This window comes from Neovison vison, chromosome 3 (assembly GCF_020171115.1).
Source record: "Neovison vison isolate M4711 chromosome 3, ASM_NN_V1, whole genome shotgun sequence".
NCBI lineage: Eukaryota > Metazoa > Chordata > Mammalia > Carnivora > Mustelidae > Neogale > Neogale vison.
Genome location: NC_058093.1, coordinates 50,437,467 through 50,464,404, shown reverse-complemented (window position 1 = coordinate 50,464,404; position 26,938 = coordinate 50,437,467). Strand labels below are relative to the sequence as shown.

The window sequence follows — 26,938 nt, the reverse complement described above, 5'->3', positions numbered from 1 at the left end:
CACCTTGATCTTTGATTTCTCACCCTCCAACACTATGAGAAATAAATGTTTGTTGTTTAAGCCACCCAATATATTGTATTTTGTTATAGCAGTCCAAGTGGACTAAAAGGTAGTGTTGAGAGACCAATGGAGGTCATAAGGCTGCATCTGCATAATTTTGACTTAAAAAAATCAGGGGCTCCTGGGTGGCTCTGTCGGTTAAGCCTCTGACTCTTGGTTTTGGCTCAGGTCATGATCTCAGGGTTGTGAGATAGAGCCCCAAGTTGGGCTCCGTGCTCTGCACAGAATCTGCTTGAGATTCTCTCTCTTCCCTCTGCCCTTCCCCTCCTCAAATAAATAAATAAATCTAAAAAAGAAAGAAAGAAAGAAAGATTAAAAAAAAAAAAACAACAGACCGTTGACCCACTCTGGTATAGGGTGGAGAAAGTTTTTAGATTCCACCCTGTGTAGGTGAAGTGAACCTAGGAAAGGCAGATAGACTGGGTGCAGTGTTCAGGGTGTAGAGAGCTCAGCAGGGCAGAGAGCAAGTAGATGTGAATAACGGAGAGATCACCTGTAGAGGAATAAACAGAAGAGGCAGTGTCCTTGGGGAGGGAGCCTGACTTGTCTGTCCCTTTGCTTTTGTTGTTCACTTTGACTTTTTTTTTTTTTTAAGAAAAAAAAGAGACAATGACATTAATTTATAGCCAGTCACTTACAACAATTTCCCAATCAGATTTTACTTTACTTTGATTTCTAGATTATTTTAACAGTGTATCCTCATCTCAAACGTAGGATCTTTTGAAAAAATTGTATTTGATTTGGTAGTAAATTATTTGGTAATAACAAGGGAATATGAAAATTATTTCATGAGATCAAGTTTTCAAGTGGGGGTACAATCTCTAATGAATATATGCAAAGACATTTTTCAGGCAAATTTATGCAGATGTATAAATTCCTCAAGAATGAACACCAGAAAAATGATATATAATGATTGAGATAGTATCACTGGCAGTGGAAATATACAAAAGGAAGACATTTAAATTGGTGGATCTCATGGAAACTGTGATTCACTCTCCTGTGCATAGATTCTAAGTTATCTGAGTTAACAGCATTTGTAATGGCACTAAATTTAGAAAAATTAAAAAAAAAATGAAGAGGAGGGAAAGTGCTGGCATGGTGATTTACAGTGACACACAGCTAAATGCCTAGGTGTGAACGTGTGACCTTGTGATTACACTTTTGTATATATGTCCTGGTTTTCTGATTCCAGTCACCAAGTTTAGTGCATTTGCTAATGCTTTTTTTCCCTTTTACATAGTTCAAAACATCAACAAAATCCCTTTATTTTGGATGCTTATTATATTCAGTGTCCTCCCAAGCTTTTCTGTCCTGAGGCTTTTTTGAGGGTGATGTCCATGGCAGGAACAATCCAAAGGCAGGCAAAAGAGCCCCTGGAGAGAGATGAACAGAATGAAACAGAGTGTTCCCTTTGCTTCTCCGAACTCAACCAAGCACCCCCCTGCGCTGCAGTAGTAAACCATAAAAAATATTCATTGCCATATAAAGATTTAATTTTTGAAGTTCAAATAGCCTATCCATCGTTGTCAATTAATTTGTACCAAGAGCCCAAGGTGGTTGGCATGATAATGCTGATACTTGGGGGAATTTATCTGTAGAACAGATAAAATAATTCATCTGGACTCATATTTTACCTAATTTTGAAAATCTGCCCGTTCCTTGTTTCAGAACATCAGAGTGAGTTTTCCACTTAAAGATTTGTCAAGGATATGAGTTTAGTCATCACATTCTTTTTTTTTTTTTTTTTAAAGATTTTATTTATTTACTTGACAGAGATCACAAGTAGGCAGAGAGGCAGGCAGAGAGAGAGGAAGGAAAGCAGGCTCCCTGCTGAGCAGAGAGCCCAATTCGGGGCTCAATCCCAGGACCCTGGGATCATGACCTGAGCCGAAAGCAGAGGCTTTAACCCACTGATCCACCCAGGTGCCCCTAGTCATCACATTCTGACCCAACAGAGTAAGTACTAGTTCTTAGCACTTTAGCTGGAGCTTCCCTTCCATCTCTTTCTTCCGGAATGGTCACTGTGTGGTGGTATGAGATGACCACTTTTAGCACCTATGAAGGAAAGAAAGAATCTCTGAAACAATTTTTTGAGAACTTCTTGTGCTGATGATTTATTACTGTTCAGTTTGGTATCCCCAGTAGGGGATTATGCTAAAGGTGACAACTGAGGTCCAGGCAATGCTAGGACAATCTGATTGGGCCGGGCTGTTCTTACACTAGTACATTCCAGCCAAATGAGAGTTACTAGAGTTGACACGGAGGGCACTTTTCTTTGTGACATCAAATCTTTTTTCCCCTCATATTTTCCCCCATGATAATTTTAGCTAACCTAGCTCTGAGAGTAAGATCAGGCACTTTCCAAGCCCAGGTTATATTAGGTTATGACTGTGGTTAGCCATGTGACACCAGTATCCATAGCCACAGACTCTCCCACTTTGGTGCTTAATAGTGTTCAAGGAGAGTAACTGGTTGTTTAGAGATGGTAGTGGAATTGGGAAAGGTCTAAGTATTAGCTGAGATTTCATATTTTGGTAAACATCACCATAAATCAATAAATAATATGAACCCTTATCCCTGGCGTGTAGAATACAGGCAGAAGCTCTCCTTGAGTTGGAAGAAGTGCCATTTTGGAAATACACACCAGCTGTTTATCCTGTCTACTGTGGAAATAACTTCTGCCAAGTGCTGGGTGTACAAACACAAGGTACATCAGTATTTAGATTACTTTCTTCTCATGCGAAACAAGATCATTCTTAGAAATAGAGAGTAAGAGATATGGGCAATGTTATGTCACCTAAAGTGGATGTCACAGAGTGGGTAGGTTGCTTTGTGGACGCAAGGTCAGCCCCACAGAATAAAATGATCGTATGGGGCATACACTCTTCCTCACGTGCCTGAAGAACTGCATGCAGTGGCTCATTTACTTGACAGGTGTGATATTTGTTGCTGTCCTAGTCTGGTGGCCCTCTCATTCAGTTGCCTACTAAAATGACAGAGGGACTTTTAGAAAGTATAGATGATGGAATCTCTACTGAGCTTGGGTTTCTAGAGTGAAATCCCACTGGTGATTCTGATCTTTTGCCGTTGCTGACAGCTCTTGCCCTTGATGTCATATTCCTAAGACTTTCCCAGAAGAAACTGGAGACAAGAACATCACAGTCTCTGTTTTTTTTTTTTTTTTAAGATTTTATTTATTTATTTGACAAAGATCACAAGTAGGCAGAGAGGCAGACAGAGGGAAAGGGGGATGCACAGGTTCCCTGCTGAGCAGAGATCCCAATGCAGGGCTCGATCCCAGGACCCTGAGATCATGACCTGAGCTGAAGGCAGAGACCTAACCCACTGAGCCACCCTGGCGCCCCATCACAGTCTCTGTTATTCAGAGGTGGAAATTCATCACTCAGAGAAAGTAGATTTGCTGTGCTTATAAAAATATGCAGTGTTGCTAAAATATTAGTTTATTAGCAAATATGTATCTTCATTAGTAAAAACTACAAATTAAAGTGGCAGTGAGATGCCACTTTTTGCACATTAAATTTAGATTTAAAAAATTAGACCCCTCGGTACCCACCCCCCTTGTTCCATGGCTAGTGATAGGGCTAAGAACTAGCATTTCACATTTAACTAATAGGTATGGAAATTGGTAGAAATCTTTCTGTACAACATTGGCATTGTGATCAGAAGGCTGAAATTGTTCATACACTCTGACCCAAGAATATCTGGGAGTCAGCCCAAGAAAATAATCTGAATTGCAGATGACTATAATTCCAACATTATTTATAAGAGCAAAACAGTAGGAACTGCGTATTATATTCATATGATGTAATACTATGTAATTGTAACAAATTATGAGGAGTTTTTGGGAACGTGGGAGAAAATATTTGTTTTGTTAAGAGAATACAAAAGGTTACATAGAATGTGTTTATTTATTTATTTATTTATTTATTTATTTATTTATTTGAGTGGGTGGGGAGGGGCAGAGGGGAAGGGAGATAAAGAGAGACTCTCCACCCAGAGTGGAGGCTGATACAGGGCCGGATCTCATAACCCTGAGATCATGACCTGAACTAAAATCAAGAGTAGGACACTTAACAAACAAAGCCACCCAGGCACCCTAGGAACATGTTTTATTTTTTATTTATTTATTTTTTTTCTGTTTTAGGAACATGCTTTAAATGTGAAGCAAAATGCATACAGAGAAAAACACTGAAATAATAATAGTAATCATATTTTAACAGTAAGACTACAGATTTTTCTTCTTGTCTTTGTACTTTTCTGAATTTTGTTACAAATTTTCTACAATATCACTTTCTAGAAGAGTATATTTACTCAGAAAAAACAAATATACTCTTTGGAAATGTTTGAAAAACAAAAATTTTTTGTTTGGCAGTGGAAGATCTGATCACAAAGTGGAGAGTTGATCTGTAAAGGGAAGATTTGTGGGAAATTTTAGTAGACTAGAAAAATGCTTAAGTTGTTTCAAGCATAAGAAGCTGGATCGTAAATGCATATTTTGGGGAAAGTGAGTGTGTGGATGAAATAATGCTCAAGCAAGGATAAGAAAGATATAGAGATGGCAGTAAACAAGAAGGTGGAGGGCAAATATAATGAAAAATATATTTATTCTCTTTGTTTATAGTTTCAGAGTTATGTGAAGTTAGGAAATTTCCCCATGATTTCTAACCCTTCAGATCATTCTGTTTGCTTTATATTCATCAATGTAAGGTTCAAAATGAAGTAAACAGAACCAACAAGAGTGGAATGTGGAGGTAAATAGATGACCTCTACTGCCTGATCATCCTTTCTCTTACTGGAACTTTCTGCTCCAACTTTTGGTAGTTGATTTGTTTGATGGTACCTAAGGTAATAATTTCCAAAATTGCTGTTGGTTAATGTCTTAATATTCTAAATATTCTAGTACATAATCTTTTTTTTAAAAGTAAACCTCTTTTAGCTGAGGCCCAAAGTTCGTCTGCCTGACATTGTCTTTTAGCTCAAGACTTCGATGGCAAGCTTTAAGGTTACCCTTTTTTTTTTTTTTTAATTTATTTGACAGAGACAGAGAGATCACAAGTAGTCTGAGAGGCAGGCAGAGAGAGAGGAGGAAGCAAGTTCCCTGCTGAGCAGAGAGCCGATGCAGGGCTCAATCCCAGGACCCTGAGATCATGACCCGAGCTGAAGGCAGCGGCTTAACTCACTGAGCCACCCAGGTGCTCCTTTAAAGTTACCTTGCAGGAAAAAGCTCATAACTTCTTATTAAGTTAGGCAAATCTGAACACTTAGTAATAGTACTCCTTCTCCTAATGCCTGTTGATAGTACTTTGAAAGCAATGTGTTTATGAACCAACCCCCTCCGTTTTCTGGAATCAACTGTTAGTGTCTATTTATATCTCTTTCGTTGTATGTTAACATACGCAACATTGTTGACAGTCCTTCTGTGTTTATGTGATCCATAGGTTTCAGTGGATAGTTAGAGGAGCCCAAGACACCCAGGAAACCTTATGATCTGACTTTATTTCCAGACCGACTATACTGGTTTACACCTTGTAGTGTTTTATATTTATTTAGAGCTGATTGGGTATTCAAGAGTAACTTAGAGGAACTATTAGGAATAATTTTTTTAAGCTACTCCTTATGAAAAATTGTAATATTATTGCCTTTCCCAGTTTAGGAGAACAGATTTCTGAGGTACACAAGACCAGAGGGTCAAATAGTATTTACAGCTTTGGTTGTTTACACATGCTTCAGAAATGCAGTGAGTTTCATGTGCTGTAATGTACATGGCACCTAAATATTTATTTAGATATTGCTAGTTTTTAAAGTTTAGATATTTACTTTTTTAGTAATCTCTGCACCCGACATGGGGCTCAAACTCATAACCCGAAGATTAAGAGTCCGATGCTCTTCCAGGCACCAACTAGGAAGCCTCCAGATATTGCTATTTTTAATTTTCAATCTATCTTTTCTAAATATTTGAGAAATCACCTTCTGTTATTAGGAAAAATACACGACCAAGCAACTTTGCAAAGGCCAGCAGTGTGTGTGTGTGTGTTTCTGAAGTCTTTATGCTTAGGTTCTTTATGCTTTTGGATTTTTGAGACATGCCTACAGATATAAGGAATTATTAGTTTTTTCATTCTCCTCAGTTTTCTATCAATACAAAGGTACATTCATTATTTTTGCTATTTGTCCCAAATTTATATTATTTTCTATGAAGATGACTGTTGTTTTTTTTTAAATAGTTGGTGTAAGAATCACTTCTGAGAATTGGAATTTAGATCAAGTAGCTCATCTTGTTTCCATTTGTGCCTCTTGGGGAAAGGCTTTTGACTTAGTGCTCCAACTAATTTTCCATCCAGTACTGCAAAGGAAATGACCAAACAGATTGGGAACTAAGAGAAATTATACTGAAAATTCAAATCTTCATGAGGAAATCTTTGTGGACTTTGCTAAAAGGTGGTGAATAATTTTCTCTTTGTATTGATATACTTGAATTCAAAAACTCAGTAAGACTAAAAAAATTTTTTTAAGATTTTATTTTTTGACAGAGATAAACAGAAAGAGAGCACAAGGGTTGGGGGGAGGGGCAGAGGGAGAAGCAGACCCCTTGATGAGCAGGGAGCCTGACTTGGGGCTTGATCCCAGGGTTCTGAGCAGAAGGTAGATGTTTAACTGACTGAGCCTCCCAGGCTCCCCAAGTTGAAAATTTTTAAAAAAATTATTTGGGCTTTGAAAAAGCAGTATGCGTTTTTTTGTTGTTGTTGTTTGTTTGTTTGCAATTTATGTGTATTTAGTTTACCAACATTTTGTTTTTGTCCCTAATCTTTGGTTTTAGAAAATAAATAGGCTTATTGTGGCTAAAAACTAATATAATAATGTTCTGGCTTTAATGGGGATGGAGGGAGTGGGTGGGATTTGTTGTAGTTGACCACCATTTTGGTTTTGTCAGCATTTTGTGAAAAAAGAGTTAGGAGAAATAACACAACCTAGTGACGTGCTTTTTTCTAAGCCCAGTTCTGGACATCTTTTTCTGGTTGCCTTGTTCCTGTTCTAGTAGCATCTATATTTTAGTTACTTTTGCACTTGGGATTAGGTAACCTAAACTGATTCAGCAAAGGGATCTCCAAGTAAAGATGCCTAAATAAGATGGAGGTGTCCTTCTCTTTCACCTCACAGTGCAGGAAAGCAGTCCAGGACAGCAGAGGTAGGACTCGTCACAGTTCTTAAACTGACTCAAGCTTCTCCAGCCTTATTACTCTCATCCTCCATCTGTGTGGTGGAAATTGGCTCACCAGCAGCACATCTAACGGAATGAGGAAGAAAGTACGTGGTGGACAATCAGTATCCTTTAAAGGACATGTGTAAGTTGTGATGTGTCAGAGTATGTGATGTATAAGTTGGGTGTGTTACTTTCACTTACATTCTGTTGGCAAGAACAGGATCACGTGTAGCTGGAAGAGACGCTGTGAAAGGTAGTTTCTCGTTGGAGAGTCCTATGCCTTGCTAAAATTGGGAGTGGAATGCGGTTAATTGCTAAAAGGAAGAGTTGGAGAATGGATACTATGGCTTTTAGTCATCTCGGTCCCATAGAGCAATAGAGAAGTCACCAGTGTGCAACAAAACCACCTTTCTTTCCTTACTGCTCACTGAGTAAGCTATTGACCTGAAGCCCAAGACCAGTCCACGGCCTGAGATAATCGTACTCAAGTCCAGCAGTATTTAAAAGTTCTAGGTCTGTTGCAGGTGGGGTCTAGAATGAGCATTGCTACTCTAAGCTTAGTATTTGGGTGTCAGTCAGATTTTCCTACTCCCGTGTATGTATGCTTAGTGTCTGAGGCTGCCTGAGGTATGATAGAACTTGAGACCATGGTCCCCTCAGGGCTATGTTGTATTGTGGAGGTCATCTTATATCATACTTGCTTACTCAGCTTTTTCCAGTGTAGTCACCGAACTTGTATTTTCCAGGTATTGTCGTAAGTACTGGATCAGACAGGGTTCTAACTCTTATTTACAAGATGAAAAAGACATAGTTCCTGCCCTTGAAAGATACATGGTCTGGCACTTTTTTCCCAGAGGAAAATGGGCATTTCTTCAAAAATATGTTCTGAAGCAACAAAGTTTTAGGAAATATCCCAGGACCTTGACACTACTATTCATCTGTCATACACCAATATCCCCTTTGCTGACCTAAGTCCAGCTCAGACCTGAGTTCCTGATTCTCCTTTCCATTTTTGTGGCTTGTTTTCTAAATCCACAACAGCCTTAAAATTGACCGCACAGATTCCTGGCTCATTCCCCTCTTTTTTGACTCCCTTAAGATCTCAAACATCTTCTTACCTAGGCTGCATCGTTATGATGGAGACCTTGTCATCAGCGCTCAAAATGAGGATTTTCTTTTCATGTGTTTTATTTAGTTCCTGCAACCAGTATTTATGGAGAATGTTTTATGGCATGAAGCATTTGGGTACAAAACTGAGTAAGGCATGGTTCTTGTTCTTTGGTTGTTCATCTTGTAGTGGAAGAAGCAGGTTTACTGGACAGAGTACACTGTCATGTTGTAGGCCCATTGGCAGAAGTAGAGGAGGACGGAGTATAGAGGAAGGAGTGTTTAATGTCTAAGGGAGTTGGGGAAGGTCTTCATGACATTTATATCAGATCTTAAAGAACGAATTCGCCAAATACAAAAAGTCGAGTGTGGGGTGTGGCATAGTGGAGGAGACCTCCCAGACTATGTGAGTATCATGTGCAAGGGTTTGAAGGTTTGAACGATCATGGAGTCTTTTCACCTTCACCTTCAGCTTCACCTTCACCTCCCACCCTCAGAGAATCAGCACATCGCAAACTGTTTTCTTTGAAATAAAGATGTCGTTAAAATAACACCTGTATGTCATACCTCGGTTATGTCGTGTGTAAGAATCTAAATCTGAACAGGACTGCTCTCCCAGTCAGGGCACGAAGACGATTTCGTGTGGACTCTAGGGATGCTCAGGTTCTGAGTTTTCTTACCTTCAGAAAATACTCAGAAGCAGCCAAGGACTTCAGGGCCATCCTGAATTATTCACATATTGATTGAAAACCATCTATGTACAAGGCTCTGTGCTAGGCAGTGAGAATCTGATGGTAAGTAGAAGCTGCATGATTCTTCTTTCCATGAATCTCCCATTCTGGAGAAAGGTATTAATTCATCAGTCTCACTAAATGCGTGTTCATGGAGGGCGAGGTGGGAGAAGGTGTAGGGTTTCAGGCAAAGGGCTCCGGATAGACAAAGCAGGGTGGTGGGAGGGAGTGTGATGTGTCCAGGAAGACCAGGCTGGCCATGGGGAAGACAGTGAAGGAGACGGGGTGCCAAATGAGGGATTCCAGAAGAGAAATTTCGAGGCTGGGCTAGACCAGGTTAAAGATTTGGGTCTTGGGGCACCTGGGTGGCTCAGTGGGTTCAAGCCTCTGCCTTCGGCTCCACTCATGGTCCCAGTGTCCTGGGATCTCTGCTCAGGCTCTCTGCTCGGGCTCCTCATCGGGCTCTGTGCTCAGTAGGGAGCCTGTTTCCTCCTCTCTCTGCCTGCCTCTCTGCCTACTACTACTACTCTGTCTGTCAAATAAATAAATAAAATCTTAAAAAAAAAAAAAAAGATTTGGGTCTTAAGGGCAACAGGAAGCCTTAAAAAATTTCAGATAGAATCTGACACAATCTGATTTTTGTTTGGAGGACATATTAGGGTATCCAGTATACATGTGTGGATGTTTATCCACACTCAACTAATGTTTACCCATATTGCAAATTAGGAACTGTAGGAAAGTGGTTTGCACAAGTCCGTGCAGTAGGTTGATGACTGATTGATTTCTCCCCTGCCGCATGGGTAAGATGGAGCCCGTCCTCCCCGCTTTTCTGCTTTCACCCCTGCCGGAGCTTTGCAGATAAAGGAATCAGATTACTGTCCAGCTATGATGGCAGCCATCTCCTTGGCTCAGTTTCTGTCTTCGGGACCTCTCGTATTGGTACGGCCCATCCCTCAGTCAGCTTCCGGAAGGATGCAGTCCTGTCCTGCTGATACTCCGGTTACCAGCTTTCCAGGAGTGGAGAGCAGGCAGCAGTTGGGAAGCTCTAATTGTGAAATTAGCATGAATAATATTAGCTAACTGATGTACTGGTGACAGTGAGGGACCAGCTGGACAGGTCTGCTCAGTTCGTTTTGGAGAAATGTGGAAGATAAAGTTATGTCACGTGAATGAAAATTGTGGCTATATGGAATGTTTTTGCCAAGAGATTGCCATTCTTTTTAACAGAAATTTTGGGAAGTGAGAGACCTCTGAGTAATATGCCCATCACAGGGAGGGATCTGTCACTTTCTGTCGAGGTTAATAGGCCAGGGGAATGTTCTACCTTACTTACGCTCACTCTTTTATGAATTATGAAGTATTATTTTTTTCCTGGAGCCATCAAGAATGGCAGGGAGGAAGGGAGCTAGTCTATATATTCATTCTTCCTTTGAGTGTCTCTTGGGTTTTCTGTCTCTGATTTTTTATCCCTGCTTCTCTCTGTGTGTCTTTCTCATGCTGGTTTTGCCTCCTTAGTAAAAACCACTAGGGGCATGGGTACAGGATTTTCATGGAGACCTTCTCTTGCAGTGGTCGGTGACAGCCTAAGGCAGTCCAAGAGTGGCTAGTTGGGGGGGATGGACGTGAGAATTCTAGTCTGGAAAGAGGCCAGGCTGTTGGGAAGGCCAGTGTGAGAGTGCTTCGTGTCCAGGAGTGTGGGTATCTCGTGGGCTGGGGCTCATGGGAAAAATGGGGAGTTCAGCGTGGCGGCCGAAGGGTCGAGGTGTTGTCAGGCTGACGAGGCCTGGGTGTGCGTGCCAGCTTCAGCATAAGGAGAAGGCAGCCTGGCCAGATGAAGCTGGTAGGCAGCCGGGAGGAGGCTGGCATGAAGTTAAGTAGGGCAACAGGAGGCAGGATGCTGATTTCAGCTCTGCTGGCTAAAACCAGGGACCCAGGTGGGGATAGAGAGGGCCAGGCCCGCATCCGGGGCCGGTGTGAGGAATCCCACCCCAGAGGCAAAGAGCACCAGGGCTTCAGGCCACGGCTTCAAGAAGCAGCTGATGCCCATGGGGTACCGAAGGTGCGCCGGCCCTGTCTGAGCACTGTCTTCTATCAAGGCTCCTAATCTGCATGATGACCTTAGGAGAACCCTCATTTAATAAATGGGGAAGTAGAGGCACAGATAGGCAACGAGCCTGCTGAGTGTTATCCAGCTGGGAAGTGGCATAGCAGGGACACATGGGCAGCCTGGCTTAGGAGTCCCTGCTCCTAGCCACCCTGTTCCAAAGCATTCGTCTAACACTCTGCTTGGGAATACTGTTCACACGAATGGCAGCGTGGCTGGAGGGCCTCGGAGCTAGGTGAGGTAGATGGCCTTGACTCCATACTACTTCTCTTAAAAAAAAAAAAAAAGGCCAATTTTTTCTGCCTTTTTATGTGCCAGGCACTTTCCATGTGCCCTTCATATATTACCTCATTAAGTTCTGAACTATTATTATCTCCATGTTAAAGATGAGGCTCAGAGAGACTCCAAGGTCTGCCTCCCTAGGTCGTAAAGTCTCAGTTCACTCTGAAAACTCCTAACAGGGAGATTGATTGTAGTGTTTAGTTTTATTTTGTTTTGTTTTCATTCCTTTGCTCTGCGGGTATCACCTGTCTGCAGCTCATCAGGGAGGAAAGAGGGGTTACAATATTAATACTCGCTTGCACTGCAGCACATTCTAGAGGCGAAGGAATGGATTTATACTTGCAGAGCAGAAGAGGGAGAAAATCATGCAGCACACTGTGTTCACTTAGTAAAAGTTAAATTATAAAAAGCAAACAACCCCAAGGCTCAACTGGCACATAAAGGCCTTGGGTTTGTGCTCTGGCCCATAGAGCCAGTGAGAATCTAGACCCCATTCCTTTGTCTTTTCCCTGACCTCTCAGAGTCCTGAGGTAGAACGTATAACTAATCTGCCTTAGAAGAGTTAAATTCTGGAGAAATCTGGATAGAAAACCTGAGAGCAAATTCCCTTTTGCTTCCAAATCTATGTTAGCTATCTTGATCATGGCTGTCTAGAACTCCAAGCTAATCCACACTGGCTCTTGGCTTTTCTCTCCCTCTTCCCCTCCCTTCCCAAACAAGGAGAAAGGAGAAATCCTTGTCCTTTGTGTTCCACTGCCAATTCCATGGGTTTGTTGGACCACAAAGACCAGCCAAGGTAAGGACAAGGAATTCTGTGTCCCTAAGTTTGAAACGAACAAAAAAAAAACCAAACTCTTCCCCTGAGATACCGAAGAGAGCTTTCCTAATTTTTTGAGGACAGTAACATTTTGTCCACTGTGGAGACATTTGTCAAGTTGTAAGAACTACCTCCATACCAAGAATCATGGGGACTTCACAAAATAGAATTAGACAGGCAATGCCTTTTCATAAGGTCTTTTGACTTTAAACTGTTGATGGTAATGAGAAGGGACTTGAATGGAATTGGGTGGGACGCACATTCAACAGAACAGCCTCAAAATGGAGACAGCCTTTTTGGGGGCTCTGCAGTTTTGGAAGCTCCTCAGTAGGAGAGGTAGGTGTGTTACTGGAAGCACCAACCCGAGATGAGCCGCAAGGTTCTCAGATTCGTTCTCACTGTAGCCTGATGTAGGAGAAGTAGACCGGGATGGGGTGGCTTCTCCTTTATCTGCTCCACCAGTCACTCAGCTGGAGATTCTTGAAGTCAAAACCAAGGGGGTGCCAGTCCCTCAGCTAGTTTTCACCCCTTTCTGCAGTGAGAATTGAAATTTAGCCCTCAGAACTTAGGCCTTCTGGAATCCTGAGGCCCTTTTATCAAAAGTTAGGGACTTGAGAGGATCTGAAACAGCCCAGGAGGCTCCCAGGGACCTCCCACTACTTCTCAGCTTCACAGATTCTCAGTTCAGAGAATCATGGACAGAGATGGTCCGTTCCAAATCCCCTTAGAGTTATGAGTTAATTTTTCTAGAAACTCCTCAGAGTGCCTAAATGAATCTCTCCACAGGGTTCCTCAGAACTCTGGGATTAGCCTGAGGACTGGTTGAAGCCTCGAAGTGACTTGCAGTTGCAGTGCTTCTTCTGTGTGGATCTAAATCCTAGGGGGCCGACTCCGAGTCTAGTACTGACTTTTCTCTTGTCAGTTTATGGGTGACCAAATGACTTGTGATGAGACCGTTTTTAGGAAGAAAGTAGGAAGAGATAGGGGTTTCCCATCAAAGTGACCTTCTGTTTTTACCAAATTCCTCCCGGGATCATGCCCACTGCTTCTCTTCTTCCCTTTTCTTGAAAACCCCATCAAGAAGGGAGTGGGGAGGGCCTCAAGAAGGGAATGGGGAAGGGCACCTGGCTGACTCAGTTGGTAGAGCTTGTGGCTCCTGATCTCGGGGTTGTAGGATTGAGCCCTACATTGAGTGTAGACATTACTTAAAAATAAAAATAAAATCTTTTTAAGAAAATTTTTATTTATTTGAGAGAGATAGAGATTGCTCACACGCATGAGCAGGGGTAGGAGGAGCAGACGGAGAGGGACAAGCAGACACCGCACTGAGTGTGGGGCTTGCATAACATGGGGCTCAGTCTCACAACTCTGAGATCATGACCTGACCTGAAACCAAGGGTTGGATGCTCAACTGACTGAGACGCCCAGTTGCCCCACAAAATCAATCAATCTTCCCTCTCTTCCTTCCTTCCTCCCTCCCCGCTCCATCCCCTCACTTCCTCCCTCCCTCCCTTCCTTCCTTCCTCCTTTCCTTCCTTCCTTCCTCTCTCTCTCACTCTCTCTTTCAATTTCATTTATTTATTTGAAAGAGACCAAGATAATGACAGGGATAGTGAGAGAGAGCATGAGCAGGGGGGAGAGGGAGAAGCAGGCTCCCCTCTGAGCAGGGAGGCCAATGCAGACTTGATCCCAAGACCCTGGGATCATGACCCAGGCCAAAGGCAGATGCTGAATTCACTGTGCCACTCATGTGCGCCCCCCCCCATAAAATCTTGGAAAAAAAAAAAAAGAAAGAAAGAAGGGAGGGGGAAGGAACACTCCAGTATAAAAAAATTATGGCTTTCAATGCAGTAATTTATCCATTCTGGGTGTTAAAATGAGGCCTGGATCAGGTGACCTCTGAGGTTCTCACAACTCTAATAGTTTTTGGTTCTGAGTCCAGCATTTTTTTTAGTGTCCTGGGCGGCAGACTAAGCCAGCCTGCAACTGTTTGACATCTGTTCTTAGTCCTGCAGGGGTTGGATTTAGGGTTGCAGGATTTAGGTTGCACTGTAGGATGCTCTGTTTTGTCCAGTGCCTCCCTCCTGATGTCTCACTTGCTTACTGCAGGTATTAGACTAACCCTGAATGAGCCTCTGCTCCTTAAAACCTTTCTTTGGACCCCCACATTAACTGCCAGGAGCACCCCATGGCCAAGAAATGGAGGAGAGGAAGGGAGCCGTGTCCAGGTTTCCCGGTAGGGAGCAATTTCTCTCATCTGGGTGAATTATAGAAGTGGTCTGCCTCTGGTCTTGCCCCTAATTTAGTTGCCTCTTTAAAGATATTCAGGAAATATCCACACTGTCAACTGACGTGGTAAAATAAGGAAACGATCTAGAAAATCTTTTCTTTTTTTTTTTAAGATTTTATTTATTTATTTGACAGAGAGAGATCACAAGTAGGCAGAGAGAGAGGAGGAAGCAGGCTCCCTCCTGAGCAGAGAGCCCAATGCGGGACTCGATCCCAAGACCCTGAGATCATGACCTGAGCCGAAGGCAGTGGCTTAACCCACTGAGCCACCCAGGCGCCCCCGGATCTAGAAAATCTTAAGGAGAGAAAAGACCCTCTTGCCTCAGTTTTCTAGAGATTCTGGCTAAAATATCATATGGCTATAGTTAATTATAATAACAGAATTTGATACAAGAATTTGAGGCTCCAGATCCTTTGACACAGCCCTCTGTTTTATGGAGGGGAGAGCTGAGGGTCCGCCTGGCAAGCGACGAGCTCCAGGACACACATGTGTCAGCAGGGAGCGCGGACGCTGGGTTTCTTTCTCTGGAATCCTGCCAGTTGCCCCCCCACCCTCCGCTGCTGTCCTCCCTCTGGGTAAGCACAGATGACCTCCTGTATGAATCCGACCATTTTGGGCTTCTGAAAGACAGATGAGTCCCTTTGCTATCTTTCATATTTCAAAGTGACTAAGTTTTGGTTCCGTTTGCAAGACGTGCAGCTGGGATTGAAAGACCTCATGGGGTCGGTGCAGACCTGGGAGAACTGTGCCCAGCAGTTGTAGCTCTTCTGTTGCTTTTTTGTGACTCAGGTGTCTTCCTTCCTATGCTTTTCAGAGGTACGAGCTAGAAGGACAGGCCCCATTTCCCAGGTCCGTGGCCAGCCGGTCACTCCCGGGCTGTGCTCCCGTGAACTGCAGCCGGTGCCTCCCACCTGACAAGGCAGGGTTGTCACTGATAAGTGTTTATGGCGCACGTTGGATTTCAAAGTTTTTTCTCGGAGTTATTTCCACCCCAGTTTGGCAGGTGAGGAAACCAAAGCCCGTAGAAGTGGTGACTCGTTCAGCATCATCCAGCCAACGAATGGTGAAGCGGATCCTGAGATTCAGAGCCCCTGAGTTTCCGGGTCGTTGCTTACCTCAGTGAGTCATGCAGCTTCCCTAGATGACGTTCTTTGCCCATCACCAACTTCTTTTTTCCACATCTAGCTGGCTTCTCGCAGCGTGAGCTCCCCTGTTTCAAAGCTGCAGAACCTTACTGGTTGGCCAGAAAGCGGTATTCAGGTACACTCCAGTGGGGGACCGGTCCTAAGTCAAACTGAGTCATAGTGTGGGGGGAGCAGAGGGAGAGGGTGGACTTTTTCTGCTTGGGTTTTGGGAAATGATCAGTGCTGTTTTAGGAACATTAAAGGTCTAAGTATTGGAAAGGGGATGAAGGCTTTAAGTGAAAACACTAGCTGTCACAGATTCAAAATGTCAAACTAAAAAGACAATAAATATATTGCATCTAAATAAAAGCCTTGGGGGTGCCTGGGTGGCTGAATGGGTTAAGCCTCTGCCTTCGGCTCGGGTCATGATCTCAGGGTCTTGGGATCGAGCCCCGCATAGGGCTGTCTGCTCGACGGGGAGCCTGCTTCCCCCCCTCTCTCTGCCTACTTGTGATTTTTGTCTCTCTCTGTCAAATAGATAAATAAAATATTTTAAAAATAAATAAATAAATAAAAGCCTTGGAGAGGCTTTGGGCTTCTTTTTCAAACTTCACTAGTTGGGTCACAGAGGTCTTTTCTTGCCGGTGGGGGCAGAGAGACTTCAGTGAGAACACTGAAAACTTTTACAGTAGAAATTCCCTCAAGAAATCTTACCATTTGTTTATCATATCCACTTTTCCTTTACCTTGGTGGGTTTCTTTCTTTCTTTTTTTTTTTTTAATGACTTATTGCCCGTTTGACTTGAGTTGCCTCTGTTAAGCACAGATGTTGAATGGAAGTTCGTACCTGTTTGCCTGTCTTTGTACAATATTCCCTGAAAATAAAATTTCTCCTTTGCCCCCCGCCCTCCCCCCCCACACCCATTGTGAATTTAATTAAGAAGGGTGAGCAGTTGTGTTTAACGTGTTGGAGAGTCTGCCTTCCCAGACCTTCCAGGCAGCCTGTCAGATCCTGGTAAGTGTGGATTGCAGAACCACACAGTGCCGGCGAGACAGGAAGCAGCGCTCGCTGGGTAGGATGCTCTGAGGCGCCCTCCACTCTCCGAGGGAACACTCTTCAGCTGACTGAAGCAGGGAAGGCGAGCCAATCACAGGCGGCTTTCCTAGCTCAGTCACCAGTCTGTGGCTGAGGAAGGGTTTTGCTTTTTTATGCTCTGTATTGGGAAGGCAGATAAAATGCCAGGGCTGGACTGCCTCTGGGGATAACCTCAGCCTGTGTGATGTGAATGAAGAGCCTCTTGCCTAGTAAATCCCCAGGAATTGATAAGGCAAGCGCTGTTCTTCCAACAGGCCTTTTCTATCTTTTAGCTGTAGCTGTGGCTTCTGTAGCAATTTTATTTTTGCCTTGAAAGAGGTGCTCTGGATTATCAGACCTCCATGTATGACAATTTGTACCTGCATGGAATTGAAGACTCGGAGGCTGTAAGTATTTTCAGAGGTAGCTCATTCCCTCTCCCCTCCTCTTCCTCCTCCCACTAACCCCCACCCCCCAACCCCATTTCTTAGGCAACGCAGGGAACATGGAGCTGAAAGCCAACATCATTCGGGGGCTTGCTGGCTGCTGTGTGAATGTTCTCTGTATAGTTCAGAGTGAACCGAAATTACGTTTTATTATATAATTTCTTGTCAAGCAAGAAGGAAATCAGGGTGCTAGCCGGGGCATCTAAGAGTATAAGCTGTTTGGGATCTATACCTTACTCAGTCCACGTTTGATCTCACAAGGGGTAACTGCTCCTTGTAGACCGGCTTAAACTCTGCGGAAAGTGTCTGTGTTTTCCAGTAGAAGGGTTCAGAGAAAAGGCTCATTCATTATATAATACACATTGTTGATGTAGCCGGCATGAATGGAAGTTGCTCAGCTATAGCTCTATTATGTGCTTTCTGGCCAAAGAGTGGAGCAGATCCTCTGCTTCTTTGTTAAGGAAATCAGATGCAAAGGTTGTGGTCATCTAACAGCCCAGTGCAGAGGCAGAGAGAGGCCAGCGTTTCTCTGCTCTACCCTGGAAGACCGAAGTAGGCTCACGTGTGTTTTGGCTGAGAAAACTGGACTCCTTTCCCTCCGTAGGTCAGGTTCATGTAATCTATTAAAATCGGGATGAAAATGGTTCTCCGAGATCCCTAAAATCATACCACCAGAATGTTAGCTTTGGAATATAGGGTCCAACTGATGACTTAGTCTTGTTCTCACTATGTGCTAGGGGTAGTTCCTGATTTGTCATCAATCATAGAGAAGCCTTGCAAGGTAAAATGATTCTGGGGTGGCTGATGGGACCTGCTGTGGGGAGTCTGAATTTTAGGAGTGCAGCGCCGTACACGCGGCTACATTTGAAACAGGAATGTGTTATATAAGATTCCCTGGCTGAATACTCAATAAACAGACTATAACGACAACAACAACAAAGCCCTAGGGTCCCCGTCAGTGCAGACGTATGCATCAAACAGTGCGCTCTCTATGAAAGGTAGAAATCCTCCGTTCTGATAAGGCATCCCGTTTTTCCTTCCCGTCTGTGGGTTAGCTCTGACTCTAACTCTGTTCTGCAAAGTCTCCCTGCGTGTTGCCCGGCGTGCTCGTAGATTATCACACGGCCAGCTGATTGCAAGGGACTGTAGTGTGAAACCCTGGTGGCTCCAATCGAGAAAGTCCACACTTGCGAGTGGGGTGGAAGAATGGAAAATGCAACTATAGGAGTTCAGTAAACCAGCTTCCCCGGTGGGGCTCTTCAGGAGGCCTGGTTGTTTCTCCTACCCCTTCTCTCCACACTCAGTGATGAAACGTGTGATGCTTTATTGAATTGCAACTTTTATTTGAGACCATTGATTTTCAGCTCGGGCACTGTATTGCACTTACGTGGATGGGAGAGATTTCCGAATCACCACCAGTTGTTTTAGAAACCGGGTGGCAAGAGCAGAGTTGGCTAGGAACTAATGTATCTAGCACCTTGTTCTCTAGAACTGTGTAAATTTCAGATGCACTGGTTCGGAGGGGAGCCATTATAAGTACGAAAAGATTTTTTTTTTTTCCTCCTTTTGGTCCAGCCTCCCAGGACGGCCGAGCTTCACCGTGGGGTGGGAAGTGCAGAGCGCAGTGCTTTGACTCGGGCGGTAGCTGATGGCGGGTTAGTGCTAGGTACTGCAGTGCTGTGCTCCTGGTGACTCAGTGGTGACCAGCAGCCTGGGATCCTCGGGGATCTGCGGAGGCCAGGAAGCTGGGCAAGCCAAGGGATTAAGAGCGGCGTCCGGCCGGTCCTTACTTGGAAGTACGGGAGGCTCTCGGTGGGGGTGGGATGCACAGTGCATCCCTGCAAGCTGAGGGGAAGGCAGAGGTGTTTGCAGGGGTGAACTGGCTCAGAATCCTCATTCGAGTTTATTTGTTTTTATAAGGAAGAATAATGTGATGTGTTACCCACGATGGTGTGACCAAAGCTTCAATCCAGTGGAGAAGACTAGGCCTAAATAGCTGACCCGGTGAAGTGACAGATAAAGCCACACCTGGAGTACCACATCCTCAGCAGTCTTTCTCAGTGCTAAGGCATTGATGGCTGTAAGTGTGGGGGCTCGCCCAGCCTGGAGCAGTGCTCCTGGAGCAGGGCTGCTGGAGAGGTGTGGAGAGGCTTTTCTCAGATGACCAGCTGCAGTCCAAGAATATACAGGCACTAAAAGCTGAGCACGGCACTTTCTCGGGGGGGTTGGGGTGCTGTCCGCCTATGTCCTACCGCCCTGTGCTGTTGTAAACGTCTCTGCGGGGTGTGTGGGGGTTTAACACGGGATAAGTGATTGTATTCAGCGTGTTCACACAGTAAGTCTGTAATAAGATCATCTTGCCGAGGGGCTGATGAAATTTTATTCTGAGTAAGGATAAAGTGTTATTATACACTGTTAGCACCTCATGTCCCCGCAGTAGGAGAGAGATTTGGGTCCTGTTATGCAAGGTTTTCCTTGAGATTCTGGTCCAGGGATAGATATTATCCTCCTAATAGTCCAGCTTTTCACTCGTCACCTTGGCATTTCACGCACTCTATGTATAAAGACGAGGGGCAAGGGCCATGGGGGAACACACCTGAGTCTGGGCGTTTTAGACTCTTGAGTTCTATGGAGCCTTTTGGGACAGGTCCATTCGCTTCTGCTCTGGTTTCTAGGAGAGTCGTTGATTGATTCAGGATGTAAGGCAGTGCAAGAGACGATTCAGTGCCCCACAGCAAGGCTCTGCATGGGAATGAGAGATTTCACGCAGAACATCACGTTACTCCTTTTGTTACCGGACATGTGGATTTTGGAATGTGTGCTTCTGAATGAATCCATACCCAGACCAGGCCAGGTGCTAGAGATGGTGCCCACAGACTCGTACTATGTTGTCTTCTGTGTAAAGCTTGCCTTATTCCATCTTCACTACCTGCCCTTGGTCTTAATACAGGTCCAGGTGGCCAAGATGCTTTTCAGTGACAGAGCCTCCAGGATATACTATGTGTTTGTTTGTCTGTTTTTTTTTTTTTTAATCTGATTCACGATAGATTTTGGTAGATCTCCTCCTTGGTATACATGTTTTACAAGTGGATTCATGGTATATATGTTAGCGTTTGTGAAATAACGAGTAGATTTCTTTTTTCATTCAGCAGGCTTATTACACAGGCCATAGCAGGGGTGTTTTTACGGGGAGAAGTGGAAGAAGCAGATAAGTAGAAAAAGTTACCTCAACATCCACCGCGGGATAATCACTGTTAACATACTGATTGTGTCTTTTCAGATTCTACCTGCACATCCATGTGAATATGTCATTCTAAGCCTGCCCCTGTGTATGGCATCCTGTGCTGTGAAATGGTGTTCTCAGCTGATCAAAGATGCCGCACACTAGAACCAGACTGGCCTGTGCAAGAGGTGCTTTGCACAACTTAAAGCTCCTGCATGGACCTTCTGGAGTTTCGAGTGATTTAAATGAAATACAGATTCCTAGAGTATTTTGCAAAGTGAAGCGCGGGCTGTTCGCACGTAGAATTAATCATTGATTTCTTTGACTCACTCGCTTCCATCTTCGATGCTTCCATCTAACGTGCTTCGAGGGAGGGACCTGATCTTTCTCAGTGAAAAAGAGAATCAGAGCATAACCCAAGGCATTTACTAGAGAGGAAGAGATATTCTTGGATGTGTTTCCAATCATAGAAAGGAGCCTAATGTATTTACTAATACTGTGAGAAATCTTATTGGTGTGAAAGTTAGAGTGAAGGTAAATTTTTAAAACTATTATGTGTATATAGGGGCGCCTGGGTGGCTCAGAGGGTTAAGCCTCTGCCTTCGGCTCAGGTCATGATCTCAGGGTCCTGCGATCGAGCCCCGCATCGGGCTCTCTGCTCAACGGGGAGCCTGCTTCCCTCTCTCTCTCTGCCTGCCTCTCCATCTACTTGTGATTTCTCTCTGTCAAATAAATAAGTAAAAAATCTTAAAAAAAAAAAAAACTATTATGTGTATATAGGGGCGCCTGGGTGGCTCAGAGGGTTAAGCCTCTGCCTTCGGCTCAGGTCATGATCTCAGGGTCCTGCGATCGAGCCCCGCATCGGGCTCTCTGCTCAACGGGGAGCCTGCTTCCCTCTCTCTCTCTGCCTGCCTCTCCATCTACTTGTGATTTCTCTCTGTCAAATAAATAAGTAAAAAATCTTAAAAAAAAAAAAAACTATTATGTGTATATAGGGGCGCCTGGGTGGCTCAGAGGGTTAAGCCGCTGCCTTTGGCTCAGGTCATGGTCTCAGGGTCCTGCGATCAAGCCCCGCATTGGGCTCTTTGCTCAGTGGGAAGCCTGCTTTCCCCTTTCTCTCTGCCAGCCTCTATGCCTACTTGTGATCTCTCTCTCTCTGTCAAATAAATATAATGTGTGTATAATATCTGTATGGGCATATAAAAGCACTTCTTTAAATTTATATGTATCTATATATTATTGTTTAAGCATAGCTATATGTTAATTGTCTAAACTATTCATTTTCTATAAGCTGCACAACTATGTACATTGACCTAAATGTCTGTGTACCCATAGTTGTACATCTACTTTGCACTCTGGTGCATTAATATATAGATATGCTCCATGCTTTGCTAATTGATGGTTAATGCTAAGTAGGAGATTTCTGCTGTATAGCTTTTGGAGGAGGAAAATTAGCTGCTTTTGACATAAAGGAAGATACCCAAGAGGGTTGAAAGAGACACATCCACAAGGGAATAAAGAATTGCTACTGTCAAAGATATATGTCAAAGATATAATGAAGTTTTTTTTTTGTTTGTTTTGTTTTGTTTTTTTTAAATATGAGGATATGTCCTTGTGCTTGCTAGGAAGGAGGATCAACTTCACACAGAAGGCTTTGTGGGTTTAGGGACCTTGGAAAAAACACTGTAGGGATACTAAGGTTTAGATTCCTTTTGGGAATGAGAAAACTGGAGGTTTTATGGTTTGGGAGATCAGAGGACCTTTTGGGGTCAGGAAAGTCTTTCTGGTCTATTTCTAGAGAACGAGACCTGTTCTGGTAAAGACTCCAAGGTCTGTTTGTTGGCATCGCTGGCCGGAGAGGAAAATCAAATGCTGCTCATGGTTTGTGTAAGCATTTGAGGAAATCCACTTGTTTGACTGCACTCAGTGATTCTGGTATTTGTTCAGACTCTCAGTGAATGCCGAACAGAAACTTCTGTACCATCAATTCCTAGCAATGACAGTTTTCTAAAATGTACATTGAAATGACTTCTAGATATAATTGTCATTGGGCTAAAGAGAGAAACTCCTTAAATCTGATCAGAACCATGAATTTCTCTCTCCAGTGTCATCAGTCTGGCTATTTTCTTTGTCATTTCCAGGTGACAGAGGGCTGTGTTAGGATCAGTTGCCCACCTTTTCTCTGGGACTTAGGCATCTTCTTTCCTGCTGGTGTTCTTCTCTCTGTTAGATTATGATGAGTCAGTCAGGATTTTAGAATATAGTCCTATGACTCCATATGTGCTTAGTGAACATTACATTTTTCTGTGGTACAAGATATTCTGTAGGAAGGTCAGCAATAACTAGGGTTATTTTGGGATAAAGGTGGGCAGGTATCCTTGCCTTAGACCTTCCGTTTCTATCAGAGTTCAGTGCAGACCTTATTTCTATGTGGGTGGTTCTCTCATTATTTTGATCACCAAATCCCTTTCGTATCCCTTACCTGGGGAAACTGAGCCACCGGAAGAACACAAGAAGACAGCTGTTCCCATTTTCCGTTCTCTCTCTTCCCTCCCCCACTAGTCCTTGACCGTGATCATCACATCATGAATGCAGATCTCCATGAAGCTGAGTTAAACATTAGATCAAGAAAGTTCTGTAGATGTAGACTCTGCAGCTGATGTAAATCAAGCTGATTTACTTGCCTTTTTACTGTGCTTGCATCAGGCCTCGTTGACTTCAAAAACAGCTCTAACCTGCCCCCTGCTAAGGACACCGGCATGTGATCTTACTTGAGACAGGGCCCCAGAGGCCACTGCTTAGTGTGTAAACTCAAGGGAGTTTGCAGTTCATAGAACATCATGGCAAGCGGAGTGGGAGTTGTAGATTTTTATGCCCTGGGCTTTGAACTTTTTAGGATTCTGAGCATGTGAGTCTAAGATAGAACGGTGCAGCCATTTTTACAGTACTTCTGGGTGTGCCAAAAAGACGGTGTCTCAGATGGCTCACACGAGAGTTTGCAAGAGCTAAATAGATCAGCACTTGGTCTTGCTCTACATTTGTGTATTCTTTTATAACATAAATGTATAGTTTTAGCAGTAAATATTTTTCTCTTGTTGTCTTAAATGGAGCCATTCTGTCAGTAATTCCTTTATCCCATATATATACATATATATATTTCCCCCCCTCTGCATCTGTTCCATAACTAGTCGGTGGAGCACGAGACTCTTGATCTTTGGATTGTGGGTGTGGGCCCCACCCTGGATATAGAGATTACTTAAAAATAAGAAAAAAAATTTTTTTTTAAAGAAACTGAAAAGTCTTTAAACTTAAAACGGGGTGTTTTGAATTTGTTCTCAGCCCTCTTGTTTAGGGGCACTGATGGAACGGGTACATCCTAACGTGAGTATTGGCAGCTGTCAGTTGCTCAGGAGCTTGACTGTGTAGTTTGGGAATAACTAAGTGTTAATCCTATTATTCCTATTTTAATCCTATTATTCTTGACTCTTTCTTCTCTTTTTAGCCTGAGCGTCATATAACATAAAATGATTCCGACCTTCTATGTTATTTCTCTATTAGCAGATTTGTTGAGTAGTCTGGTGAATTTAAAGGGGTTGTGGTTAAAATGGTTTCTCAATCTTTTTTGAAATTACTTTTTGTACTTTGTATTATGAAACGAAAATGTAGTGTAATAATGCTGGGATTTAAAGCAGAGACTCCACGCAAGGTTTCTGGGGATGATGTCCTGGCTCCCCACTTCCCAGTTTGTGGCTTTGGGTACATTTCTTAGACTTTGTGTGCCTCAGTTTCCACATTACTGAAGTGTTCATAATAATGAACCTACATCTTGGGTGGTTTTGAAGAGTACATAAAGTAATATGTGTAAAGCCCATAAAACATTTAAGTGTTTTCTGCTGTTATTATTATACATACCATGAATAACCTTATGTATTTGGCATGCTCCTTTCTCTGCAGGTTTGATATTCCCATCAAATCCTTTGGTTATTTTCAGAGCATTTGCATGGTTTTTGAGAGTGCTTTCCAAAAATATGATAGTGGTTGTCAAGTGAAAGAATGTACTGATGTCCTAAGGCCTTCTGATTAGTTTGTTGTATTTTGTTTCAGAGAAAGGGGCGGTAGACTCTAATTGAAAGAATGCCAGGTGTTGGAAGTCTTGGTCTTTGCCACTTATTAGTAGGGAACTTGGTCAAGTCATTTGATCCCTCCGATTCTCAATTTTCCCTCTTGTAAAATGAAAGCACTTGGTTAGATGATTTCTAAGGTTTCTCTACATCTAAAATTCTATTCTGTTTGTCGATAAGCTATTTCTTCAGTTTGGATACAAATGCCACCACATGCCATTTGCTTTTCGAAATGATCAGTTGCTGTGGTGTTTTGTGCACACTGAATAAGGTCTCCGTATTTGGTCCCTGAGTCTGAATGTTTGGCCTTTTCAGAATCTCTGAAGGAGGAAAGTGTGTATGGTGCATATCTTTGAGAGGACTAGATTTTTTAAAAGATTTTATTTATTTATTTGACACACAGAGAGAACACAAGCATGGGGAGCGGCAGGCAGAGGGAGAAGCAAACTCTCTATTGAGCAGGGAGCCCGATGTGGGACTCGATCCCAGGACCCTGAGATCATGACCTGAGCTGCTGGTGGATGCTCAACTAACTGAGCCACCCAGGTGCCCCAGGACTAGATTTTTTGAAAGGGGGGATTTTTATTTAAGATTTTTGACCCTAAAGCAAAAGGGATGCTTTGTCTATGGATCATTTGGTTGCCGATACCCACAGTACACTTCCAGCCCACAGTGATTTGAGCTGGAAGCACTTGAGTTTTATCTCTAAGAAGAAAAAATCAGAAGCAAATCCTTTCTGAGAAGTAAGCTTCTCCTAACTCTTATTGATAAGTGAGGAGAGATATTTCTGCTTTAAATGATCTCTATCTTTCCTTCTCGGCTAAGTTGTCTTAGCTATCACAAGGAGACGGTTGACAAGAAAAAAGTTTAAATAATTGTTTTATGATTGTTATGTTGCTTAATCATCAAGAATGTTTATTTATTTATTTATTTTTAAAGATTTTATTTATTTATTTGACAGACAGAGATCACAAGTAGGCAGAGAGGCAGGCAGAGAGAGAGAGAGGAAGGGAAGCAGGCTCCCTGCCAAGCAGAGAGCCCGATGCGGGGCTCAATCCCAGGACCCTGAGACCATGACCAGAGCCGGAGGCAGCGGCTTAACCCACTGAGCCACCCAGGTGCCCCATCAAGAATGTTATTGTTTGCTGTTTTCTTGCTTTACAAAATTTTCTTCAGCTCATCATTATTATCCTTTGTGGTGTACTAAAAACAATAATTAATTAGAAAACCCCAGGGATAAAATAAATTCTAGGACACATTCATTATTTTTTAAAAAGTTATTCAATACTTTTAAAGGAGTCACTGTGCCTGATCTGTTTAATTGTCTTCTCTGATAAAATGAAAGGCCAGAGGATAGAAGAAAAGGGGCAATCCTTACTGCAATCCAACCTCTCAAATATTCCCTTCAATATTGTTTGAACGAAATAAGACTTGGAAGCAAGTATCTATCATAAAGGTAGAAAAATGTGGTGAATATCATTGCTAAAATATCTGGAAAACAAATTAGTTTCCTGGTTTATTTCCAGAGTCATTATCAATAGCTTAATATCATTTAATTTTAATTCATATCCCAGAGATTAATGTCTTGGACTTATTTGATTCAATGGCTCTATTGATCCAAGGGAAAGAATTAAGAATTTATTTATCAGATTTTCAAATTATCTCACTTTTTAAAAAAGATTTTATTTTATTTATTTTTTTGAGAGAAAGAGAGAGGGAAAGAGTGGGGAGGAGGGGGAAGAAAAGAAAATGAAGAGGGACAAGCAGACGCCCCATTGAGCACAGAGCCAGATACAGAGCTCAATCTCATGACCCTGAGATCATGACCTGATCCGAAATCCCGAGTTGGACTCTTAACTGACGGAGCCCCCCCAGGCATCCCTAAGTCATCTCACATTTGATCTATTGTTAATGCTTAGAATGCAGGAATAGAATTAAGGTATAGTTGATAAGGTAGGGAGACACAGCACATGTCTTAGTTGCCATGCTGCACTTTTGTGAACGGCGAGGCCACTGCAAGGTAGAGTAAAGAATAAAACCAAACAGATCAAAAAGGGCGAGGTGGATAATTGATTTTAAAAAGAAAAGACCACTTTGATGGTCATGTTTAATTATTAGTGAACTGAAAACCAACAGTTTAGTATACAAAATCTCTTCCTAGATGTGCATCTTTCTAGAGTGCCTATGTTATTATTATTATTTTTTAAAGATTTTATTTGTTTATTTAACAGACAGAGATTACAAGTAGACAGAGAGGCAGGCAGGTTCCTGCAGGGAAGCAGGTTCCCTGCTGAGCAGAGAGCCTGATGTGGGACTCGATCCCAGGACCCTGGGATC

At 43.0% G+C, this 26,938-nt stretch overlaps 1 protein-coding gene across 2 annotated transcripts in view; it reads left to right on the top strand.

The window, feature by feature from the left end:
* Window positions 1–26,938, top strand: part of CACNB4 (calcium voltage-gated channel auxiliary subunit beta 4) — a 249,668-nt gene that overhangs the window by 93,996 nt on the left and 128,734 nt on the right. Inside the window, exon 1 of one of the 2 annotated variants that reach the window (XM_044242066.1) lies at window positions 17,133–17,218. The exons of the other annotated variant lie outside the window; for it this stretch is intronic. Within the exon in view, the coding sequence (XP_044098001.1) occupies window positions 17,174–17,218 (45 nt within the window). The 5' untranslated portion in view covers window positions 17,133–17,173. Of the gene's footprint in view, window positions 1–17,132; window positions 17,219–26,938 lie in introns of those variants that run through there. 2 annotated transcript variants of the gene reach the window in all.